Genomic DNA, 21,938 nt, shown 5'->3' on the forward strand with positions numbered 1-21,938 from the left:
CTAGAAATTTGTCCACTTCATCTAAATTATCTAATTTGTTGGCATACACCTGTTCACAGAACTCTTATAATTCTTTTTATTTGTGTAGAATTGGTCATAATGTCCCCATTTTCATTTCTGATTTTAAGTCTTCTCTCTTTTGTTTCTTAGTCCATGTAGCTAAAGGTTTGTCAATTTTGTTGACCTCTTCAAAGAACCAACTTTTGAGTTTTTATTTTATCTATTATTTTTCTATTCTCCATTATGTTTATCTTGGCTGTACTCTTTATTATTTCTTTTTTTCTGCTAACTTTGGCTTTTCAAGCTGATAAAAATAGGACTAGTCCTGGCCCTATGTAAGTCTTCCAATTCTTTTGGGTACTTTTTTCTTTGGTCTTATAAATCTCATGCACATGAGATTTAAAAAAATGATTGAAATACCTTAAATGAAAACTAAAATGTCTGACAAAAAATACATAAGAAGGGTTTTAGTGGTAAATTAGAGATTGAATAAGATTAGTGAACTTGAAGAGACAGCAATAGAAGTGATCCAAAATGAAACACACACACACACACAAAAATTGAAAATGAGCAAGGTATCAGTGAACTCTGGGAAAACTTTTAACAGTCTAATAATTATTGTTCTTATTAAAGGAAGGATGGGAGACAGGAAAAAATATTTGAAGAAGCTATGATCAAAATTTTAAAAATTTTGATGCAAACTATAAACCCACAAATTCAAGAATTTCAATTAACCCTAAACTCAAGAAACATAAAGAAAATCATGCCAAGGTACAACATAAGCAAATGGCTCAAAAGTAGTGGTAATAAAAGAAACCTTAAGAGCCAGAGGGAAAAAAAGACATATTACATGCAGAGGAACAAAGAAAAGGAAACCAGCAAATTTCTCATTTAAAAACAATGTAAGTGAATAGGCAACATCTTTAAAAGACTAAAAGAAAAAAAAATCTGGCAAGTTAGAATTCTACACCTCGTGAAAATATTCTTTTAAATGAAAGTGATATAAACACTATTTTTTTTCTGACATAAAAAAACTAAAAGCATTCATCAGCAGAAAAATTCACCACAATAAAAAATAAAAGAAGGCCTTTAAGCAGAAGAAAAATGATACTAGATAGAAATATGGATCTATACAAAGAAAAAAGAAAATCAGTAGTAGTGACTACATGGCTAAATATACAAGTTATTCTACTATTTAAATATTTTTGTAATGAAATTAACTACTTACACAAATAATGCAGTATAAGGTTTATAACATATATAAAAGTGAAATGTATGAAAACAAAGGCTTAAAGTTTGGAGGTGAATGCATATATTATTACAATTTTTTTATATTAAATGTGACTTGATTGATACAATATCAAAAGAAGGTAGAGGATGATAAGTTAAAAATGTGTACTATAAACAGTAAAGAGTTTATAGTGACCACCAAAAGAAGCCAACAAAGGAGATAAATAGAAATTTTAAAAATATCCAAAATATTGTGGAAGAAGGAAAAAAAGGAACACAAAGGATAGAGCAAAGAGAAAACAAATAGCAAGATTACAGATTTCAATTTAGCAACATTAGTAATCACATTAAATGTGAGTAGTCTAAATACCTGAATTAAAAGGGACAGGTTGTAAGATTAGATAAAAAGCAAATCCAACTATATGCTATCTATAAGAAATATTTTATATATATAAACAAATAATAAAAAGATGTAAAAATGTTCATCATGTTAACATTAACAAAAACAAATGTTTTGAAAAGTAGATTCCAGAACAAACAATATTATCAGGGATTAAAATTTTAAATTTCATAATGATAAAAAAGAAAATCCATTGAGATGAAATAACAATTCTAAACTTCTGTTAATACATGAATCAAAAACAGATAGACCTATAAGAATCAATAGGTAAATTCATAAATATAATAGAAGATAGAAATATCATTCATAATACCTGATAGAACAAGCTGACCAAAAATAAGTCAGCTTGTAGTATCAATCAGGGCTGTAGAAGATATAAAATATCGAATACTGTCCATCAAAATTGCTTTAATTGACATTTACAGAACACTTCATCACAACAGATGAACATTCTTTTTTTTTTCTTTTAACATCTTTATTGGAGTATAAGTGCTTTACAATGCTGTGTTTGGTTGTGCTGTATAACAAAGTGAATCAGCTATACGTATACATATATCCCCATATCCCCTCCCTATTGTGTCTCCCTCCCACCCTCCATATCCCAACTTTCTAGCTGGTCACAAAGCACCAAGCTGATCTTGTGCTATGCAGCTGCTTCCCACTAGCTATCTATTTTATATTTGGTAGTGTATATATGTCAATGCCACTCTCTCACTTCGTCCCAGCTTACCCATCCCACTTCCCGTGTCCACAGGTCCATTCTCTACAAGTGCCTCTTTATTCCTGTGCTGGCTCTACGTTTTTCAGAACTTTTTTTTTCTTTTTTTAGATTCCATATATATGTGTTAGCATACAGTATATGTTTCTCTCTTTATGACTTACTTCACTCTGTATGACAGTCTCTAGGTCCATCCACCTCACTACAAATAACTCAATTTTGTTTCTTTTTATGGCTGAGTAATATTCCACTGTATATATGTGCCACATCTTCTTTATCCATTCATCTGTCGATGGACACTTAGCTTGTTTCCATGTCCTGACTATTGTAAATAGTGCTGCAATGAACATTGAGGTACATGACTCTTTTTGAATTATGGTATATGCCCAGTAGTGGGATTGCTGGGTCATATGGTAGTTCTATTTTTAGTTTTTTAAGGAACCTCCATACTGTTCTCCATAGTGGCTGTATCAATTTACATTCCCACCAACAGGGCAAGAGGGTTCCCTTTTCTCCACACCCTCTCCAGCAATAATTGTTTCTAAATTTTTTGATGATGGCCATTCTTACTGGTGTGAGGTGATACATCATAGTAGTTTTGATTTGTATCAAATGACTGCATTTGATTTGCAATCATTCTTTAATGATTAGTGATGTTGAGCATCCTTTCATGTGTTTGTTGGCAATCTGTACATCTTCTTTGGAGAAATATCTATTTAGGTCTTCTGCCCAATTTTGGATTGGGTTGTTTGTTTTTCTGATATTGAGCTGCATGAGCTGTTTATATACTTTGGAATTAATCCTTTGTCATTTGCTTCACTGACAAATATTTTCTCCCATTCTGAGGGTTGTATTTTGTCTTCTTTATGGTTTCCTTTGCTGTGCAAAAGATTTTAAGTTTCACTAGGTCCCATTTGTTTATTTTAGTTTTTATTTCCATTTTGCTAGGAGGTGGGTCAAAAAGGATCTTGCTGTGATAGAGTGTTCTGCCTAGGCTTTCCTCTAAGAGTTCTATAGTGACTGGCTTTACATTTAGCTCCTTAATCCATTTTGAGTTTATTTTTGTGTATGGTGTTAGGAAGTGTTCTAATATCATTCTTTTACATGTAGCTGTCCAGTCTTCCCAGCACCAATTATTGAAGAAGCTTTCTTTTTCCATTGTATATTCTTGCCTCCTTTATCAAAGATAAGGTGACCATATGCATGTGGGTTTATCTCTGGGCTCTCTACCCTGTTCCATTGATCTATATTTCTGTTATTGGGCCAGTACCATACTGTCTTGATTACTGTAGCTTTGTAGTATAGTCTGAAGTCAGGGAGTCTGTTTCCTCCAACTCTGTTTTTCTTTCTCAAGATTGCTTTGACTATTCACGGTCTTGTATTTCCATAGAAATTGTGAAATTTTTTGTTCTAGTTCTGTGAAAAATGCATTGATAGTTTGATACGGATTGCATTGAATCTGTAGATTGCTTTGGGTAGTAGAGTCATTTTCACAAGGTTGATTCTTCCAATCCAAGAATATGGTATATCTCTCCATCTGTTTGTATCAGCTTTAATTACTTTCATCAGTGTCTTATAGTTTTCTGCATACGGGTCTTTTGTCTCCTTAGGTAGGTTTATTCCTAGGTATTTTATCCTTTTTGTTGCAGTGGTAACTGGGAGTGTATCCTTAATTTCTCTTTCAGATTGTTCATCATTAGTGTATAGGAATGCTCGAGATTTCTGTGCATTAATTTTGTATCCTGCTACTTTACCAAATACATTGATTAGCTCTAGTAGTTTTCTGGTAGCATCTTTAGAACCCGCTATGTATAGTATCATGTCATCTGCAAATAGTGACAGCTTTACTTCTTCTTTTCCGATTTGGATTCCTTTTATTTCTTTTTCTTCTCTGATAGCTGTGCCTAAAACTTCCAAAACTATGTTGAATAATAGTGGTGAGAGTGGGCAACCTTGTCTTGTTCCTGATCTTAGTGGAAATGGTTTCAGTTTATCACCATTGAGAATGACGCTGGCTGTGAGCTTGTCATATATGGCCTTTATTATGTTGAGGAAAGTTCCCGCTATGCCTAATTTCTGGAGGGTTTTTATCACAAATGGGTGTTGAATTTTGTCAAAAGTTTTTTCTGCATCTATTGAGGTTATCATATGGTTTTTATCCTTCCACTTGTTAATATGGTGTATCACATTGATTGATTTGTGTATATTGAAGAATCCTTGCATTCCTGGGATAAACCCCAGTTGATCACGGTGTATGATCCTTTTAATGTGCTGTTGGATTTTGTTTGATAGTATTTTGTTGTAGATTTTTGCATCTATATTCATCAGTGATATTGGCATGTGGTTTTCTCTTTTTGTGACATCTTTGTCTGGTTTTGGTATCAGGGTAATGGTGGCCTCATAGAATGAGTTTGGGAGTGTCCTCCCTCTGCTATATTTTGGAAGACTTTGAGAAGGATAAGTGTTAACTCTTCTCTAAATGTTTGATAGAGTTCACCTGTGAAGCCATCTGGTCCTGGGTTTCTGTCTGTTGGAAGATTTTTAATCACAGTTTCAATTTCAGTGCTTGTAATTGGTCTGCTTATATTTTCTATTTCTTCCTGCTTCAGTCTCAGAAGGTTGTGCTTTTCTAAGAATTTGTCCATTTCTTCCAGGTTGTCCATTGTATTGGCTTATAGCTGCTTGTAGTAATCTCTCATGATTCTTTGTATTTCTGCAGTGTCAGTTATTACTTCTCTGTTTTCATTTCTAATTCTGCTGATTTGTCTTCTCCCTTTTTCTTGATGAATCTGGCTAATGGTTTATCAATTGTGTTTATATTCTCAAAGAAACAGCTTTTAGTTTTACTGATCTTTGCTATCATTTCCTTCATTTCATTTTCATTTATTTCTGATCTGATTTTTATGATTTCTTTCCTTCTGCTAACTTTGGGTTTTTTTTTTTTTTTTTGTTCTTCTTTCTCTAATTGCTTTAGGTATAAGGTTAGGTTGTTTATTTGAGATGTTTCTTGTTGCTTGAGGTAAGATTGAATTGCTATAAACTTCCCTCTTAGAACTGCTTTTGCTGTGTCCCACAGGTTTTGGGTCTCTGTGTTTTCACTGTCATTTGTTTCTAGGTATTTTCTGATTTCCTCTTTGATTTCTTCAGTGATCTCTTGCTTATTTAGTAGTGTATTGTTTAACCTCCATGTGTTTGTATTTTTCACAGATATTTTTCCAGTAATTGATATCTAGTCTCATAGCGTTGTGGTCAGAAAAGATACTTGATACAATTTCAATTTTCTTGAGTTTACCAAGACTTGACTTGTGACCCAAAATATGATCTATCCTGGAGAATGTTCCATAAGCACTTGAGAAGAAACTGTATTCCATTGTTTTTGGATGGAATGTCCTATAAATATCAATTAAGTCTATCTTGTTTAATGTGTCATTTAAAGCTTGTGTTTTCTTTTTTATTGGTGAAAGTGGGGTGTTAAAGCCCCCTACTGTGTTTGTGTTACTGTTGATTTCCCCTTCTATGGTTGTTAGCATTTGCCTTATGTATTGAGGTGCTCCTATGTTGGGTGCATAAATATTTACAATGGTTATATCTTCTTCTTGGATTGATCCCTTGATCATTATGTAGTGTCCTTCTTTGTCTCTTGTAATTGTCTTTATTTTAAAGTCTATTTTATCTGATATGAGAATTGCTACTCCAGCTTTCTTTTGGTTTCCATTTGCATGGAATATCTTTTTCCATCCCCTCACTTTCAGTCTGTATGTGTCCCTAGGTCCGAAGTGGGTGTCTTGTAGGCAGCATATATACTGGTCTTGTTTTTGTATCCATTCAGCCAGTCTATGTCTTTTGGTTGGAGCATTTAATCCATTTACATTTAAGGTAATTATTATATGTATGTTCCTACTCCCATTTTCTTAATTGTTTTGGGTTTGTTATTGTAGGTCTTTTCCTTCTCTTGTGTTTCTTGCCTAGAGAAGTTCCTTTAGCATTTGTTGTAAAGCTGGTTTGGTGGTGCTGAACTCTCTCAGCTTTTGCTTGTCTGTAAAGGTTTTAATTTCTCCATCAAATCTGAATGTGATCCTTGCAGGGTAGAGTAATCTTGGTTGTAGGTTTTTCTTTTTCATCACTTTAAATATGTCCTGCCAGTCCCTTCTGGCTTGCAGAGTTTCTGCTGAAAGATCAGCTCTTAACCTTATGGGGATTCCCTTGTATGTCATTTGTTGCTTTTCCCTTGCTGCTGTTAATATTTTTTCTTTGTATTTAATTTCTGATAGTTTGATTAATATATGTCTTGGTGTGTTTCTCCTTGGATTTATCCTGTATGGGACTGTCTGCACTTCCTAGACTTGATTGACTATTTCCTTTCCCATATTATGGATGTTTTCAACTCTAATCTCTTCAATAATTTTCTCAGTCCCTTTCTTTTTCTCTTCTTCTTTTGCTACCCCTATAATTAGAATGTTGGTGCGTTTAATGTTGTCCCAGACATCTCTGAGACTGTCCTCAATTCTTTTCATTCTTTTTTCTTCATTCTGCTCTGCTGTAGTTATTTTCACTATTTTATGTTCCAGGTCAGGTATCCATTCTTCTGCCTCTATTATTCTGCTATTGATTCCTTTCAGAGAATTTTTAATTTCATTTATTGTTTTGTTCATCATTATTTGTTTGCTCTTCAGTTCTTCTAGGTCCTTGTTAAATGTTTCTTGTATTTTCTCCATTCTATTTCCAAGATTTAGAATGATCATCTTTACTATCATTACTCTCTATTCTTTTTCAGGTAGACTGCCTATTTCCTCTTCATTTGTTTGGTGTGGTGGGTTTTTACCTTGCTCCTTCATCTGCTATGTATTTCTCTGTCTTCTCATTTTGCTTTACTTACTGTGTTTGGGGTCTCCTTTTCACAGGCTAGTTCCCATTGTATTTGGTGTCTGCCCCCCGTGGGTAAGGCTGGTTCAGTGGGTTGTGCAGGCTTCCTGGTGGAGGGCACTGGTTCCTGTGTTTTGGTTGATGAAGCTGGATCTTGTCTTTCTGGTGGGCAGGACTACATCTGGTGGTGTGTTTGGGGGTGTCTGTGAACTTATTATGATTTTAGGCAGCCTCTCTGCTCATGGGTGGTGTTGTGTTCCTGTGTTACTAGTTTTTTGGAATGGGGTGTCCAGCACTATAGCTTGCTGGTCATTGAGTGGAGCTGGGTCTTAGCGTTGAGACGAAGATCTCTGGGAGAGTTCTCCCCAATTGTTATTACATGGGGCTGCGAGGTCTCTGGTGGTCCAGTGTCCTGAACTCGGCTCTCCCACCTCAGAGGCTAAGGCCTGACACCCAGCCGGAGCACCAAGACACTGTCAGCCACACGGCTTAGATGTAAATGTGTTAAATAAATTCTCCAATCCAAAGGTACAGGGTGGCTGGCCTTCTGCATCTGCTCGGTCCTCTTGAAGGACGTTGTCTTCTGAGCCTGGTCGATATGGAGAGCCTGCTTTGGATCCAGGTCTAGCTGCATTCCCTAGTGCCCAGGAGAAGCAGCCGTTTCCCCCAACCTCCCCTATCTCTGCCCCAACTTGTGATGATGCTGGAGCACCTGAGGCTCTGCCCCTCATGCTCCAGATGAACATTCTTTTCAAGAACATACATTTTATTTGCCAAGTCATACTATAATCTGAGACATCAAACAAGTCTCAATAAATTTGAAAGAATTCAAGTCATACAAGATATGTTACCTGACCAATGAAAATTACACTAGAAATCTCTAACCAAAACACCTGGAGAATTTGAAGATATTTGGAATCTAAATAAAATATTTATGATTAACCAATGTGTCAAAGAAGAAATAAAAAAAGAAGTTATAAACATATCTGAATTGAATAAAAATGATAATATAACACATTAAAATGTATAGGATACCACTAAAGCAATAGATAGGGGAAGTTTATAGCACAAAATGTCTACATTAGAAAAGAATCAAAGTCTCAGAACAATGTACTCAGTTTCCATCCTAAGTAACTAGGAAGAAGAGAGCAAGTTAAATCTAATGTAAATTAATAAAAAATTAGAGCAGGTTAATAGAAATAGAAAACATAAAAATGACAGAGAAAAATCAATAAATCAAAAAGCCAGTTCTCTGACTGATCAAACTCTAGTCAGATTGATCAGGAATGTGAGAGAGAAGATACAAACTACCAATCAGAATGGAAAAAGAGACATCACTACTGATCCCATAGACATTAAAAACATAATAAGGAAATATTATAAACAACTCTATGTCCATATATTTGATAACTTAGATGAAATGGATCAGTTCCCTGAAGAATACAAACTAAGAATCCTTGGTAAAGAGGAGGTAGATTGGACTAGAGATATTGAATACCCTTGTCTGTATCTATTAATAAAGTGAACTTAGCATTAAATATTTTCCTACAAAGAAAACTCCAGACCCAAATGGCTTCACTGGTAAAGTCTACTAAATATTTAAGGAAGAAATAATACTAATTCTACACTAATTATTGGCAACAACATGGATGAATATCAAAATAATTATGAGTGAAAGAAGCCATACAAAAGGAAGTTTATTATTCCATTTATATAAAACTCTAGTAAATGTAAACTAATCTATAGTGACAGAAAATAAAACAGTGATTGCCTGGGAACTGGGGTCAGGGAAAGACAGAAGGAAGGCAAGGAAACTTTTTTGAACGGTAGATCTGTTCATTATCTTGATTGTGTTGATGCTTTCATCATGTGTGGATGTGTGTGGATGTACATCAAAACTTATCAGAATGCATTCTTTAAATATGTGCAATTTATTGTATGTCAAATGTACATCAATAAACCTGTTTTTTAAAAAGAAAGAAAAAGAGGGCTTCTCTGGTGGTGCAGTGGTTGAGAGTCCGCCTGCTAATGCAGGGGACGCGGGTTCGTGCCCCAGTCCGGGAGGATCCCGCGTGCCGCGGAGCAGCTGGGCCCGTGAGCCATGGCTGCTGAGCCTGCGCGTCCTGAGCCTGTGCTCCGCAACGGGAGAGGCCACAGCAGTGAGAGGCCCGCGTACCGCAAAAAAAATAAAAATTTAAAAAATTAAAAAAGAAAGAAAAAGAAAAGCTGGGGATTTTAAAAGGCAAATTTAGGAAAATGCAAACATCACGTTGTGATAGCAGTATTATCTGTTCCTAGAGTCATAATACATAGTTAAATTAAATCTAGATTCTGTGATATATTTGACCGCCAAGTCATATTCAACAAAATGTATTTTGTCTGTCTTTCATGTATACCTATTCCTGGTAAATTAAACCGTGTATAATTTGGACTTGGGAAAAAGTCAAAATTGTCTTTATATGTAATAAAAGTAGTTCATATTTGCATTAATATATATTTTATAATCTGGTTATTAATAAAACACTAATGAAATAACTTTTTAAAACTTAAAAGCACTTGTTAATCACATACCTAGCAAAGATGACAGAATGATTTTTTAAAAATTCTTAGGTCAGTTAACAAGATTATATAATACAACAGAAAAATATATATAAGAGCTGAAAACCAAAGAAAACTTTAGCTGGCACAAAATCGTTAGAGACGTCTAAGAAAAAGTTTTAAAAGAAGCAGAATCTTATTTACACACAGGCCATACACACTCCTATATATGCTTTAATTAGATTACTTCCACTGCGGGGATGTTAAAATTTCAATGAAGTGAGGGTCTGGAATTTTGCTATTATTTTCTTTGAGCATGCTGCTCAGGGTAAAGACATGGTCTGTTCATAGTGGGAGGTAGTTTATTTATGCAGTGTGTAATCAGCATGCCTTATGAAGTAGCATCAGCTAATACCCTGAAGGAATCAGCATACACAACTGACTTAATTTGCATTAGGGGCATTCTGAGCCATATTCTTCAGAAATATTAAATACGTGAAGAAATAAATTGCAACCTCTAAAAAATGTAAAAATTAAAAATAGTTAAAGTCAGATTGTTCTGCCAACCTTTACTCTCTTGGTTTGATGAAAATTATTTAATTAGGCATTTAACTTTAAAAGTTCAACATTTATCTATTTTTTTAATATACTGTGCTTGTGTGAATACGAACATAAATAGGTGAGGGAGATTAAGAGGTACAAGCTTTCAATTACAAAATAAATGAGTCACAGGTATGAAATGTACAGTGTGGGGAGTATAGTCAATAATTATGTAACATCTTCATCATGGTGATCATTTTGAAGTGTATAGAAATATCGAATCACTACTCTGTGTACCAGCAACTAACAGCATATTGCAGGTTAATTATACTTCAAAATCAAACAAACCAAACACATAGAAAAAGAGATCAGATTTGTTATTACCATAGGTGGGGGTGGAGAGGTGGAACTGGATGAAGGTAGCCAAAAGTTACAAACTTCCAGTTATAAGATAAATAAGTACTAGAGATGTAAGGTACAGCATAATAAATATGATTAATGCTGCTGTACATTATATTGGGTTGACCAGAAAGTTCATTCAGGGTTTTCTATAAGATGTTACGGAAAAATCTGAACAAACTTTTTGGTCAACTCGGTATATGAAAGTTGTTAAAAGATTAAATCCTAAGAGTTCTTATCACAAGGAAGAAATTTTTTTTTCTAATTCTTTAATGTCTTATCTACATGAGGTGACAGATGTTCACTAAATTTATTATGCTAATCATTTCATGACGTATGTAAGTCCAATCATTATGAAATGAACACTGAGCCAGGGTAGAGAAGCAATTTGAAGGGAAAATCAAAAGAACATGGAAACCAACTGGACATAACAGACAAAGGAGGGTGAAGGTCAAAGATAACTGCTTGAAACTCAATGTGGCAGGGAAGATGGTAGTAAGATTCTCTAAAATAAACATGGGAAATCTACACATTTGGAAGAGAAAATGATGACCTCCATTTTGGACATATTTAACTTGGAGTAGGAGAGTACATCCAAGTGGATTTGTCCCCTTGAACTTGAGCTCAATTACATGGTAAGGACCACGGGTGCTAATTCAGTCATCTTTAATCATCATTGTTTTAGATAATCAAAAGGGATAAAGGAGAGGGGAGTGAAGCAAGACCATCAGAGAATGACTTAATTTGGGGGGTAGAAGAAAGAAAACAAAGCAGGGGCAGGTCAGAAGGAAAGGAGAACTCCAGGAAAGGATAAGAGAGGATAGATTTAGCTGGAGTGACACATGTTCCCCGAGCCCTCTTGAGAGATGGAGGAACAAAGGGAGAGAGCAGAATAGGAGGGGGCTTCTTCTGCTGTTCTGATCCCAATGAACACAGGCCCCTAGTATCTGAAGCTTCTGCCTTTTACCGGGATCTAACACTGTCCAGCAGCAAAGCTGATATTTTAAAGAGCAAGGACAAAACATGATATGCAAATACATGAGATAATGTCCTTAATGACTTTAACCAAAATCCATGAAAGAAACAACAGGTCCTCAGCACCCTGGGTGAGTACATGCACAAGCTCCAACTAAACTTTTTTTTTCTTCTTTTTATACAACTCCAACTATTTTCTTCCTAAACTTATTCTTTGTCTATGGAGCAAACTGATCACAAATCCCTCCTAGACTTTGATCCAAGGTGGAGCAAACATGTGGCTTTGTCTCTAATTTCTAATTAATTCGTTACAATAGTATGTGGAAAGAGTTCTGTTAGCAGATTGTACAGCACAGGCTTCACCTTTGACCATGACCTCACCTGGTTAAACTCTCACGGTGTTTCTGGCTCATACCTGGGATGAAAGCAGGCAAAACAGGCCACAGTTCTTCCTGCTTCCTCTCCTTTTGCCTGTGTATCTACAAGGTTTGATGACCTGTAGTAGCCTTTTTTATTAATTTATAACTAAACTAGACATATTTCTTCCCTGAATTGAAGACTGAAAGGTGATGAAATGGGAGCAAAAAGGGCACATTGACATTTTGAGGACTTCAACTGAAGTAATATATGTAATTCTGATGCCCATCATGTCAGAGGATGGAATAAAAATAATAACAAAATCTTTAGACTATGGTATTCATTTGGCACCAGCAAAAATATAAATATATATATTATATACTTTATATATTTATATATATACTTTATACATATGTGTGTGTGTGTGTGTGTGTATATATATATATACTTTATATATAAAGTCTACTTTTAAAATGTACCATATGTTAATTCAGCCATACAAATCAGCATGCCTATAGCCCTAGACCTTGGAATTAATTAGCCTGAACCTACCCTACGAAAGAATGTAATAAAATTTCAAAGCACCTAGTTGAATACTTCTTCTGACAACATATGCATGTCTTCTTTGTCAAGGGTCAAAGTAAGAAAGATTAGGAATATTTCTATCCAATACTTCATATTATACAAATTATATCAAATTATACAAATCATATCAAAGGTATATTTTTAACATCTTGGATTTAGTCATTTTTATCTCACATTAAGTAGCCTAATCAGTTTATAGATTATTTAATCCCTTAATTTCAATAATCTGTGACCTGGAAATGTCAAAATAATAGTAAAGCCAACTAAAATATTTTTAAATAACCACTTTTGATTGAGGCAATATTACTTTGCTCATTTGAAGCACTAGCAACAGTGCTGTGAGTTTCAAAGTATAAGTTTGATTTTGTTTTTAGGTAACGCTGAAGTACGAATTCCGTGAGTTTGTAAATTTCAATCTTTTTAATCTAACATCTTCTACTCCTCTAATAATGCTACAGAGTAAACTGAGGAGGAACCATTTCTCCTCCAAAAGGAAACAAAATAAAAATTGGTTGATTAAAAAAGTTTTTTTCATTGCCGGAAATAATTGTTAACCCATGTCAAGTTTTAACAAATTATTAAACAAATGTTCAGATTAAGACTATTTCAAAGGAAGAACTAGTGACAGATCCCACTAAGACTAACAGGTTATTCCTAGCCTCATTAAGCAGGGCTTTTTGGCTGAGATTTTTATATTTAAGAAATATGCAATAGACATTTATATGATGCCCTAATCCGTGCTGAGTGTTGCCTGGTGTCCTGGGGATGATTGACAGGGCCTCTTCCCTCTGGGTCTCATAGTCTCTCTCTGGTTCTGAGACAGAGGGTTTTATGGCCAAGCTGCCACACCAGGTTTCTATTTTAACTCAAAGTACACACACCCTTATTAAACACACATCGTGCCAAGCCCTGAAGAAAAGGCAAAAATAAGCAAGGGAAGGCCCTCAGAAATTTGTCATTGAATTTCATTACACTTTTTTCCCTTCCCTTTTCAGACATGGTGGCATCATCACCTGGACACCATCACCACTGCCACTGAAGGTCAGTAACTTGGCTTTGTGGTCTTTGACCACAATCATCTTACAGGTCTGCTCTGTACCCACTCATCCTTCTTTAAAAAAGTTCCTCACTTTCATGGAGAGCTCCCAGAAGCAAGCATGCCCCCATTATCTCCCATTATCATCACTCATTTCTTGCTACCCTGCTTCTTAATTCAGCATGAATTCCATTCAGACAATTGTTAAATTGTACCTCATAAATCATCATTTTGACATTGAAAACAGTCTATGTTTCCCCATCACACAGAGTTCAAATTCCTTAATCTGTCCTTCTCACGTGCTGCATACTCACCTCTGATGCTCTTTGTGCCAGTACATTCATATGAAATCCCTCTTCTCCAGCCAACCTGGATGACTTTCTGTGCCTCAAACATCTCCATCACCTGCCCTAGCCATCTCACTAGCTTGTGCCTTTCGAAGTTGGAGAGTGGCTGTTAGAGGGAGATGATGAAAGACCAGCTCCAGTTGGAAGTGACCCTCTTATCCTCTAACTCACATAACCATCATTTTAGAAATGTCATGATTTCTCTAATCTAACCCTATGCCAATACATGGTTCCTTCCATTATTTCCAACAAGTTCTCCCTGACAAATTTGACATTACTGTATATTTCCTAGTTATTTCTATTTGAATCTTAGTTTTTCTCCCCTAGATTACAAATTCCTGGACTTGTACCCTGTTTTGCAATTCCTTATTCTCCCAAGCCAACCAGTGACTTGGGCATGAGAAGCGCTCAGTGAATCATTGGGAAATGAACATAAAGAATTGGCTTTCCTCTAGGGAAGATTTTGTCACCAGAGATCACCTTTTAAATTGTGAGTACTTATGACCTTAGTTGTTGAGGTTCTCAGAGGTGACCTGGGTAAATCACAAAACTCAGTGTGAACCCTGGGTTGTATCCTGCCCCGCTTCTCCTCTTCCCTCTCTGCCTTTTTCTGTGGAGCTATAAGGACTATACCTAGAGCTACAAAAGGCATCTCCCTTCTCTCTCTCTCTCTCTCTCTCTCTCTCTCTCTCGTGCACACACACATTTTTTTCCTTTTTGATTTCTGTTGGTAGAGGAATAGATTATCTATTTTCTATTAACCACTGTTGCATGGTTTCATTGAAGCAGCTCTCTCTTTGACCTGGTATAACCAAGAATTCACTTAATTTAATCCTCAGTAAGATATATATTCTATTTTATGTTGCTTTCATAGTATTAATCATGATTCCACTCTTGTAATAGTCTTGTTTTCAAAGTTTTGTATAGACAAATATGTTGATCTTTTTTGAGAATTCTATGAAATCTAAATGTACACTTCAGTAAGTATAGATTAACTTGAGCTTTATGAAATATATTTCATTCTGTCTTGAAAAGTGGTCTAACTATATTCAATATCCTGTGATAAATCATAATGAAAAAGAATATGAAATAGAACGTATATATATATATATATATATATATATATATATATATATACGTATAACTGAATCACTATGCTGTACAGCAGAAAGTACCACAACATTGTAAATCAACTATACTTCAATAAAATACATTTTTAAAAAAGAGGTCTAATGATATTTCATCATCTCTAAGAATCTAGAAGGTTGCATAATTCTTATTAGTTCAAATTATCTGTTTGATCTTGATTTTAATGTGCTATTGGAAGTGGAACAAAACTTTGTGACTATAAACACCAAATTGTATTCCTATCTCAAACTTCCCATTCAAGTTTCAAATATTTTAGCATTTCAAGTGTAAGCATTAACACTTCTAATAACTCTTAATACTTAAATTGCATGCCTTCTCTTCCCTCTTTTAAGTTGTCTATCATCTACACCAAGACTTATATTCAGTACATCAAAGAAGATCAAATTTTTATCTTGCTGTCACTACAAATCCTTCCATGGTATCTTTGCAGTACACATTAGTTTTCAAATTGATTAATTTAAATTGGTTTGTAATTTCTAATTATCATTAGGTACTAATAATGAAAGATATAATTTGTGACAGTTGCTATGACAATAAAAAATATTGTTCTCAAAGATGAAATTTTAAAAAGATGACACCCCCAATTAGAACAATAAGTTAAATCTAAGTTTTGAACACTTTACTGTAACAAAATTCTCTCACTTATGGATCTAGCAGAGTTAAAAAAAATGCTGAAAGAATCATGATAGTTTGGAGCTGGAGGAAAAAATAAAGTAGAGAAGGGAGGACAAGAAATGTTGGAATGGCAACAATTTTAAGTAGATGGTCCTTCATTCAAAGAAGAAAAAACTGAATGTCAAAATAAAAAAATGACATATCTAATGTCACAAAAAATGGTGCAAGGGTGAACCCTATATCAGAGATTTCATTCTTGCTGATACAGAGAAATACAGGATACATAAAATAGAAATACCTTAATCTAATATAAAAACTGTCAGCTCAGTTACCTGGCATACTTATTCTTGGTAATTCAAAGTCATATTTACTTATGAATTTGGTCACAGCTGGACATAGATGGTTCTGCTTTCTCAGTTGAAACATCTCAGTTTTTGAATTTTGCCAACAGTGGATCAAATCAGAAAAGGAGGGAGAACCAGGCTTAAATCAAATTTAGAAGGAATGAAAACCAATCTAGGTAACAAAACTATGAACTCATTTAATAAACAAATCGTGAGTGGCTATTATGTGCCAGCCACCAGACTAGGCAAAAGCCAGACCTGGTCCTGTACCCAGTTTGACACATAAGTTTAGGGAATACAAGAGATATGCTACAGACGGCAGCTGTAGGAGAATAAGGTTTTACGGGACAGCCATTTTCAAGGCTCCGAATACTTTTTCTCTCATTTCCGTACTCAGGACTATGTAGAGTTAGTTGCATTTATTGGATGTATAACCACAAGGTGTGGTAAAATAATGACATATAAAAACTTACTCTAAATGTCCCCAGTATATTTCAAATGACAATTATACTGGAGCCTTGCTAGACTTTGATCCCTGGGCCCCAGGCTAGGTGACACCTAAATCTATGACTTAGCCTGATATCTATAATTAGTTCTTCAGTAAAACTTAGAGGATAAACATGATTTACAGTGGACTTCACATTCTATCATATAATGCTACAGCAGAACCTAATGATTTGATGTTTAATACTCAATAGCTAGTTTCTAGCAAAGCCTAGATATTGTATAACTATTTGCCCTTACTCTTGTATTTTCATAAATATATACATGTACTTTTATTGATATAATTCAATTCAGACATTTTCTGGGGAAAAAAACCTGTTAGAAATAACATCATCTCAAAAAGAAATGGGACGTCCCAGTAAGGAAAGGGTTAACATCTTATCAGCAGGGATATTATCTCTATCATGTGATAAAATCACCACAAAACCAGGCCAGGTACTGTGTTTTATGGTATCTGGTTTGATCAGTTTTTTTTGTTTTTTTTTTAAATGGGTGTTAACAATCTCATCTCTTTCAGGATATAAACTCTTTAAAATCAAAGCTCCTTAAGAGTTGTGAGCCTCTGATGTACATTAATTATAACCACTACTAAGTTTGCTTTTCTTTTTTTGGTGTATTGCAACCCTGTTATAGTCTTTTATTTCATCACTGTCATTCACTTATTCATTACATAAACATTTTTGAGTGCCTACTACATATGACCCAAACATGACTAAGGACTCAACAGTGTATAAAATAGAAAAGGAAAAATTCCTGCCTTCATGGAACTTACATTTTATTAAGGTGACATATGCATAAACATAATTTTTAAAGCAAAATATATAGTATGTTAATGAGCAAAGCAATTAATGACAAAAAATAAAGCAGCAAAAGAAAAACGGGAAGTTTCTGGTTTTGGCAGGAAAGTGGGGATAGCAATTTTAAACCAGTTGGCCAAAGAAGCTGACATGAGAAAGTGGCATTGAGCTAAATACCTAAAGGAGATGAGGGAGAAAACCATATGGAAATGACTTTCTAGCAGAGGAAATAGCAAAGCAAAGGCCCTGAGGTAGGAACAAGCCTGGGGTGCTCCAGGATGTGAAAAGGAGGACAGTACATGAACAAGGGGGAGGTAAAGTCAGAAAAGGAATAGGGGAAAAGGGGAAAGACCTTGATCCTGTAGGTCTTGTAGAACTTGGACCTATAAGAATGGAAGCAACTAGAAAATACTGAAATGACCTGCCCTACACTGGTACGTAGCAGGAGAGCAATTCTGTTAAAAATCACTTACGTAGGTAATATAGTATCTGAAATTTAAGTTACTAATAAAAATGAATGGATTATCTGCTAGGAAGCTGGAAGCTTGCTTATGAGAGAAAACAGAATTAGGAAGAGAGACTCACAGACATAAGAATAAGTGCGGGAGAGGAGTTCAGGGAGGGAAAGAGTTTAAATACTAGGCATCGGTGAACAGAAGTTCAATGTGGGGTTCTCAAGGTAAAGAAGGAGATGAAGAATTAGGCCAGCGAAATCGAAAAACCCAACTAAATAGCATTTCCTGTCCACCCCTCACAGGCACAGTGGGAAAACACGAATGACCCCACGGAGTTAGGTTTAGCAGCTGGCACTCTCTTATAGCTGGAATACATTTTAGAAATCTGTAAGTTCAAATAATAGCCCCAAATCTGTGTTATTAATAACTAGGTATTTTTAGAGGGGGAAAAAAGTAATAAAGAGGTACATACACAGACACGACAAACACCACCCCAGGTAGAGAGGCATCATGTAGATTCCATGAGCTAAAGTCTGTACACTTTCTTGGAGTAAACATTAGTAACGTGAATTACATATTTATATAGTTTTAACTTTTAAAAACCATTTTATGTCTGATATAATCTGACTAAAAGTCTTTAGTTGTTGGACTGGGGCAGATACAAACTAGGCAATCATCACTGAGGTGAAAGTTCTCTGTCTCTGTCTCTTTCTGCTAGTACTGGGGCCATGCAGATGTGGTCCTGACTTTGAGCCTCGCCTCTTTGGCAAGGAAGCAGCAGCCTTTCCAAGTGCCTGGGTGGACTCTGAAGGAGAGGAGGGGCAGGAAGGGGTGGGAGGTTCATGGATGGCAGCCAGAGTGCAGCTGCCGAGCAGCTGAAATAGGGAAACCTGGGAGGAGGTGGATCGAGGCAGGCATGGAGGAAGAATGAGGGCAAGAACCTCCCGAGTCTGGGTTACCACAGAAGGGAAAGAAGCTCCCAAGAGGCCATCTGAACTCGCGTCCTGGCATGGTTCGCTACAGGAAGCCGCGCCAGGACGAGGGGTCAGGCCAGGGGTCAGGCCAGGGGCGGGATGGGCAGGCAGAGGTCCCTTACTCTTTAGATTTATCCGATCCGTGCGCCGAGCTGATAGGATGCACCTCTTTCTTTCTGGTTTGTTTGGTGCTCATGGCAGAGGCGGACCCAGGCAGCGGCTGAGCTCTGAGCTAGGAGCCGCCTCTGCGACCCTGGTTCCGCGTCTGCGGTTGCCAGGAGACGGCCGTGAGCTTCCTGCAGCCGTGGGGCAGGTGCTGGCAGGGCTTTAGCAGGGGAGGCTCTCGGGGAGGTGGCTTTAGGTCGCAGTGGGGATGCGAGCTCGGGCGCTCCACAGGCAGGTGGTAACCTAGGGGTTGAGTGTCCGGGGAGGAAGGCTCCCCTGGCATGGATTTGTCCGTAGGATTGATGGGCAGTTCTGATAAACTGGAGTTTTTCTATCAGGTTGACTCTGCCAGGCTTTGCCCTTCGGAACCATGGACATATATCGACTCTCTTTTGGATTTGAAGACGTGTACTATGCAAGTCCCCTTTCCCCAGGTCTTCTCTCTGCTGAACGAGTTCCTTTAGTAATAATTAAAGAGACTATTATAGACACAGTAATTTGCCAATGGCTTGAAAATCGTGGGTTCAGTAGTGAATACGGTGGGTGCAGGGGGATCCCTGTAGCAAAGGCAAGACCATGACACCCTCAGTGGCTTAAGTATCGCTAATCATGATGTCTGTGTTTAAATAAGTTGTGGGTTTGGGTTGTTCACATGAAAGAATAAATCCAGGTCATGGAATGGAGCGGCCCTCGATAAGCTCACTTGAGAAGGCACTGGAGCCAGATGACACGAATCTAAACAAAACAAGACGCATTAAGCCTCTAGCTTCATGGTCAGCCAATCCTGATGGTATCTATAAGTTATCTTGCCTTGGGCAAGTCCTTCCTTTTGAGCCTCAGTTTACTCATTTGTAAACAGGAGATGCTAATAGCTAACACAATTCTACCTTGAGGATAAATAAGATGTATGTAAAATATTTAGAACATAATGAAAGCACAGAAAGTAGGGGCCTCTATTTCAAAATGACTTTGAGGAGCAGGCAGATAACATGAATGAATGAAGCTGAGAAACGCTTAGACTGGGAAAAATTTTAAGTGCATTAAAATAAAACCAAATATTGCTCCGGCCCAATACAACCTCACTTCAGAGAGATTTAACCGTGCACAGGCCTGAGGTTTAGAACCCCTGTCACCAGGTGGTCTCTTCCATTAGCCTAGAGATAATTAACCATCTTTAAATAAAGACATTCCCTCTGTTCTTGGAACTGTTCAGTGGCCCAACTCTACAAGGGAGAAGCAGCTTCCTGCAAAGCAAATCTTTCAACTGCTCTGAGGAATGAATGCCTAGACCACTCTGCTCAGCGTAGCTTTTCCTTTGTCAGACTATCCCAATCTTATTTTTGGGTGTTACATAGATGACAATCAGACAGCAACTTCTCTGTATTCTATATGCAAGATAAATAACTTCTAAATCAGCAGTGTTAATGTTATGACTGAAGAAATGCCCTACAAATAGCTGTATGTGTGAAGAAAGTGAAGACACCTTGAGAACTCTGCCTCATTTATCCCAGGATTGAGATTTCCAGAGAGCTCTCCTGAATGAAAGTCAAGGATCAAACTTCAAGAAAATATTATTTACTACTAAATCTAATCAGAGTCATCAATGCAATGCCATAAGCGTTGCATATACAAAGACTATTGGGTAAACATAGCACAATTTTAAGCAACCAACGCATGGACGGGTGAGTTTCCTCTTGAACAAGAGGCCATCCCTGAAGCCATAGTTAATGGCTGAAAGGTGCCAAGGCCATTAGAGAAGAAATGTCTTGGAAATCAGGCGATCTACAGCCCACACATATTTTACAGACAAAGAACCCCAGACAAAGAGAAGAGAAACGCCTTGCCAGAAGTTGCTTGGCTACTTAGTGGTAGAGTTTGCACAAGAGGCATTAAAAACAGAAGCACAGGTTTCAACCAGACATATTACTACTCCACTCAGAGACTGTTTCCTTATCTGTTAAATTAGGATAAAAATAAATTAAGGGAGTTGGTATCAGGATATAATGAGATAATAAAAATTTGTTTTTAAAGTATGAAGTACTTATTAATTCCTCGTCCAGTGTTTTTCTCCATTATTACATTATGCATGCAGCATGCAGAAATGGAATTCCTCTTTTTTTCTGAAGTCAAACTCTGGTCACGCTTCTAAGAGGCAAATATATTCCTCTATAAACCATAAGATGGCATTTGTATGTGCCAGTGCAAAAAGGAAAATAGGCCCTATATCTATCTTTTTTTAAATCCATATTCTTATGTGCAGGTGGTAATTATGGTCAATGTCATTTTGAAATGTTAATAATAGCTGTGATTTATTGAGTTCCTATGACATGCCAGGCTTAGGGAGGGCTGCTAGCTCCTTAGAGCACATGCTTTAGAGACAGACCTGAAAATTAAATACTGACTCTTATTGAGTAACCCTAGGTAAGTCATTTAAACTCTCTGAATTCCATTTTCTTCATTTGCGAAAAGGAGAGAATACTACTGCTTACCTGAAATGTTGTGTTTGGAACATTATCAGCACTCAAATAACGATAGCTAATACTTTCCTTATTTCACAGGTAAAAAAACTGAAGTGCAGTGGGGTAAAGGGACTTGTCTGACATGGGGCCAGTGGCACGGCAAGAGTAGCCTGCCTCCACGGCCTCTGCCTCTGCAATCCTCCAGACTAACATCCAGGCTGTAATCTTACAGAGATGCTCCTGAGCACAGCAAATTCAGATGACTGCCCTGCCACTCAGCTTAGGGATGTCCAAGTTCTCTTGCTGTTTAACCACTTTCAAAGGCTGAGAAACAGGGCTTGTGTTTCATTAGCGCTACACAGAGTGGAGCCTTTCTTTAGTCTGTACTTAACGTTTTGAGGAAGAGTTATGACTTCAGACAACAGTAACCCCGGCTCCATAGGGAAGTGGTGAGAAATACTTACTTCCTCATGCCAGCAGAAACAGAA

The 21,938-nt window shown here is 36.6% G+C and overlaps 1 protein-coding gene across 1 annotated transcript in view; it reads right to left on the reverse strand.

Annotated features, from left to right (window-relative positions):
• ADGB (androglobin) overlaps window positions 1-19,022 on the reverse strand; it is a gene marked incomplete at its 5' end in the record, with an annotated part of 169,910 nt that extends 150,888 nt beyond the window's left edge. Inside the window, one exon of the mRNA XM_082855604.1 lies at window positions 18,949-19,022. Coding sequence (XP_082711730.1) covers window positions 18,949-19,022 — 74 coding nt within the window. The remainder of the gene's footprint in view (window positions 1-18,948) is intronic.
• Window positions 19,023-21,938: the final 2,916 nt, after the last annotated feature.

The sequence above is a fragment of the Leucopleurus acutus genome, assembly GCF_964270905.1.
Source record: "Leucopleurus acutus genome assembly, chromosome: 15".
In the NCBI taxonomy this organism is placed as follows: domain Eukaryota; kingdom Metazoa; phylum Chordata; class Mammalia; order Artiodactyla; family Delphinidae; genus Leucopleurus; species Leucopleurus acutus.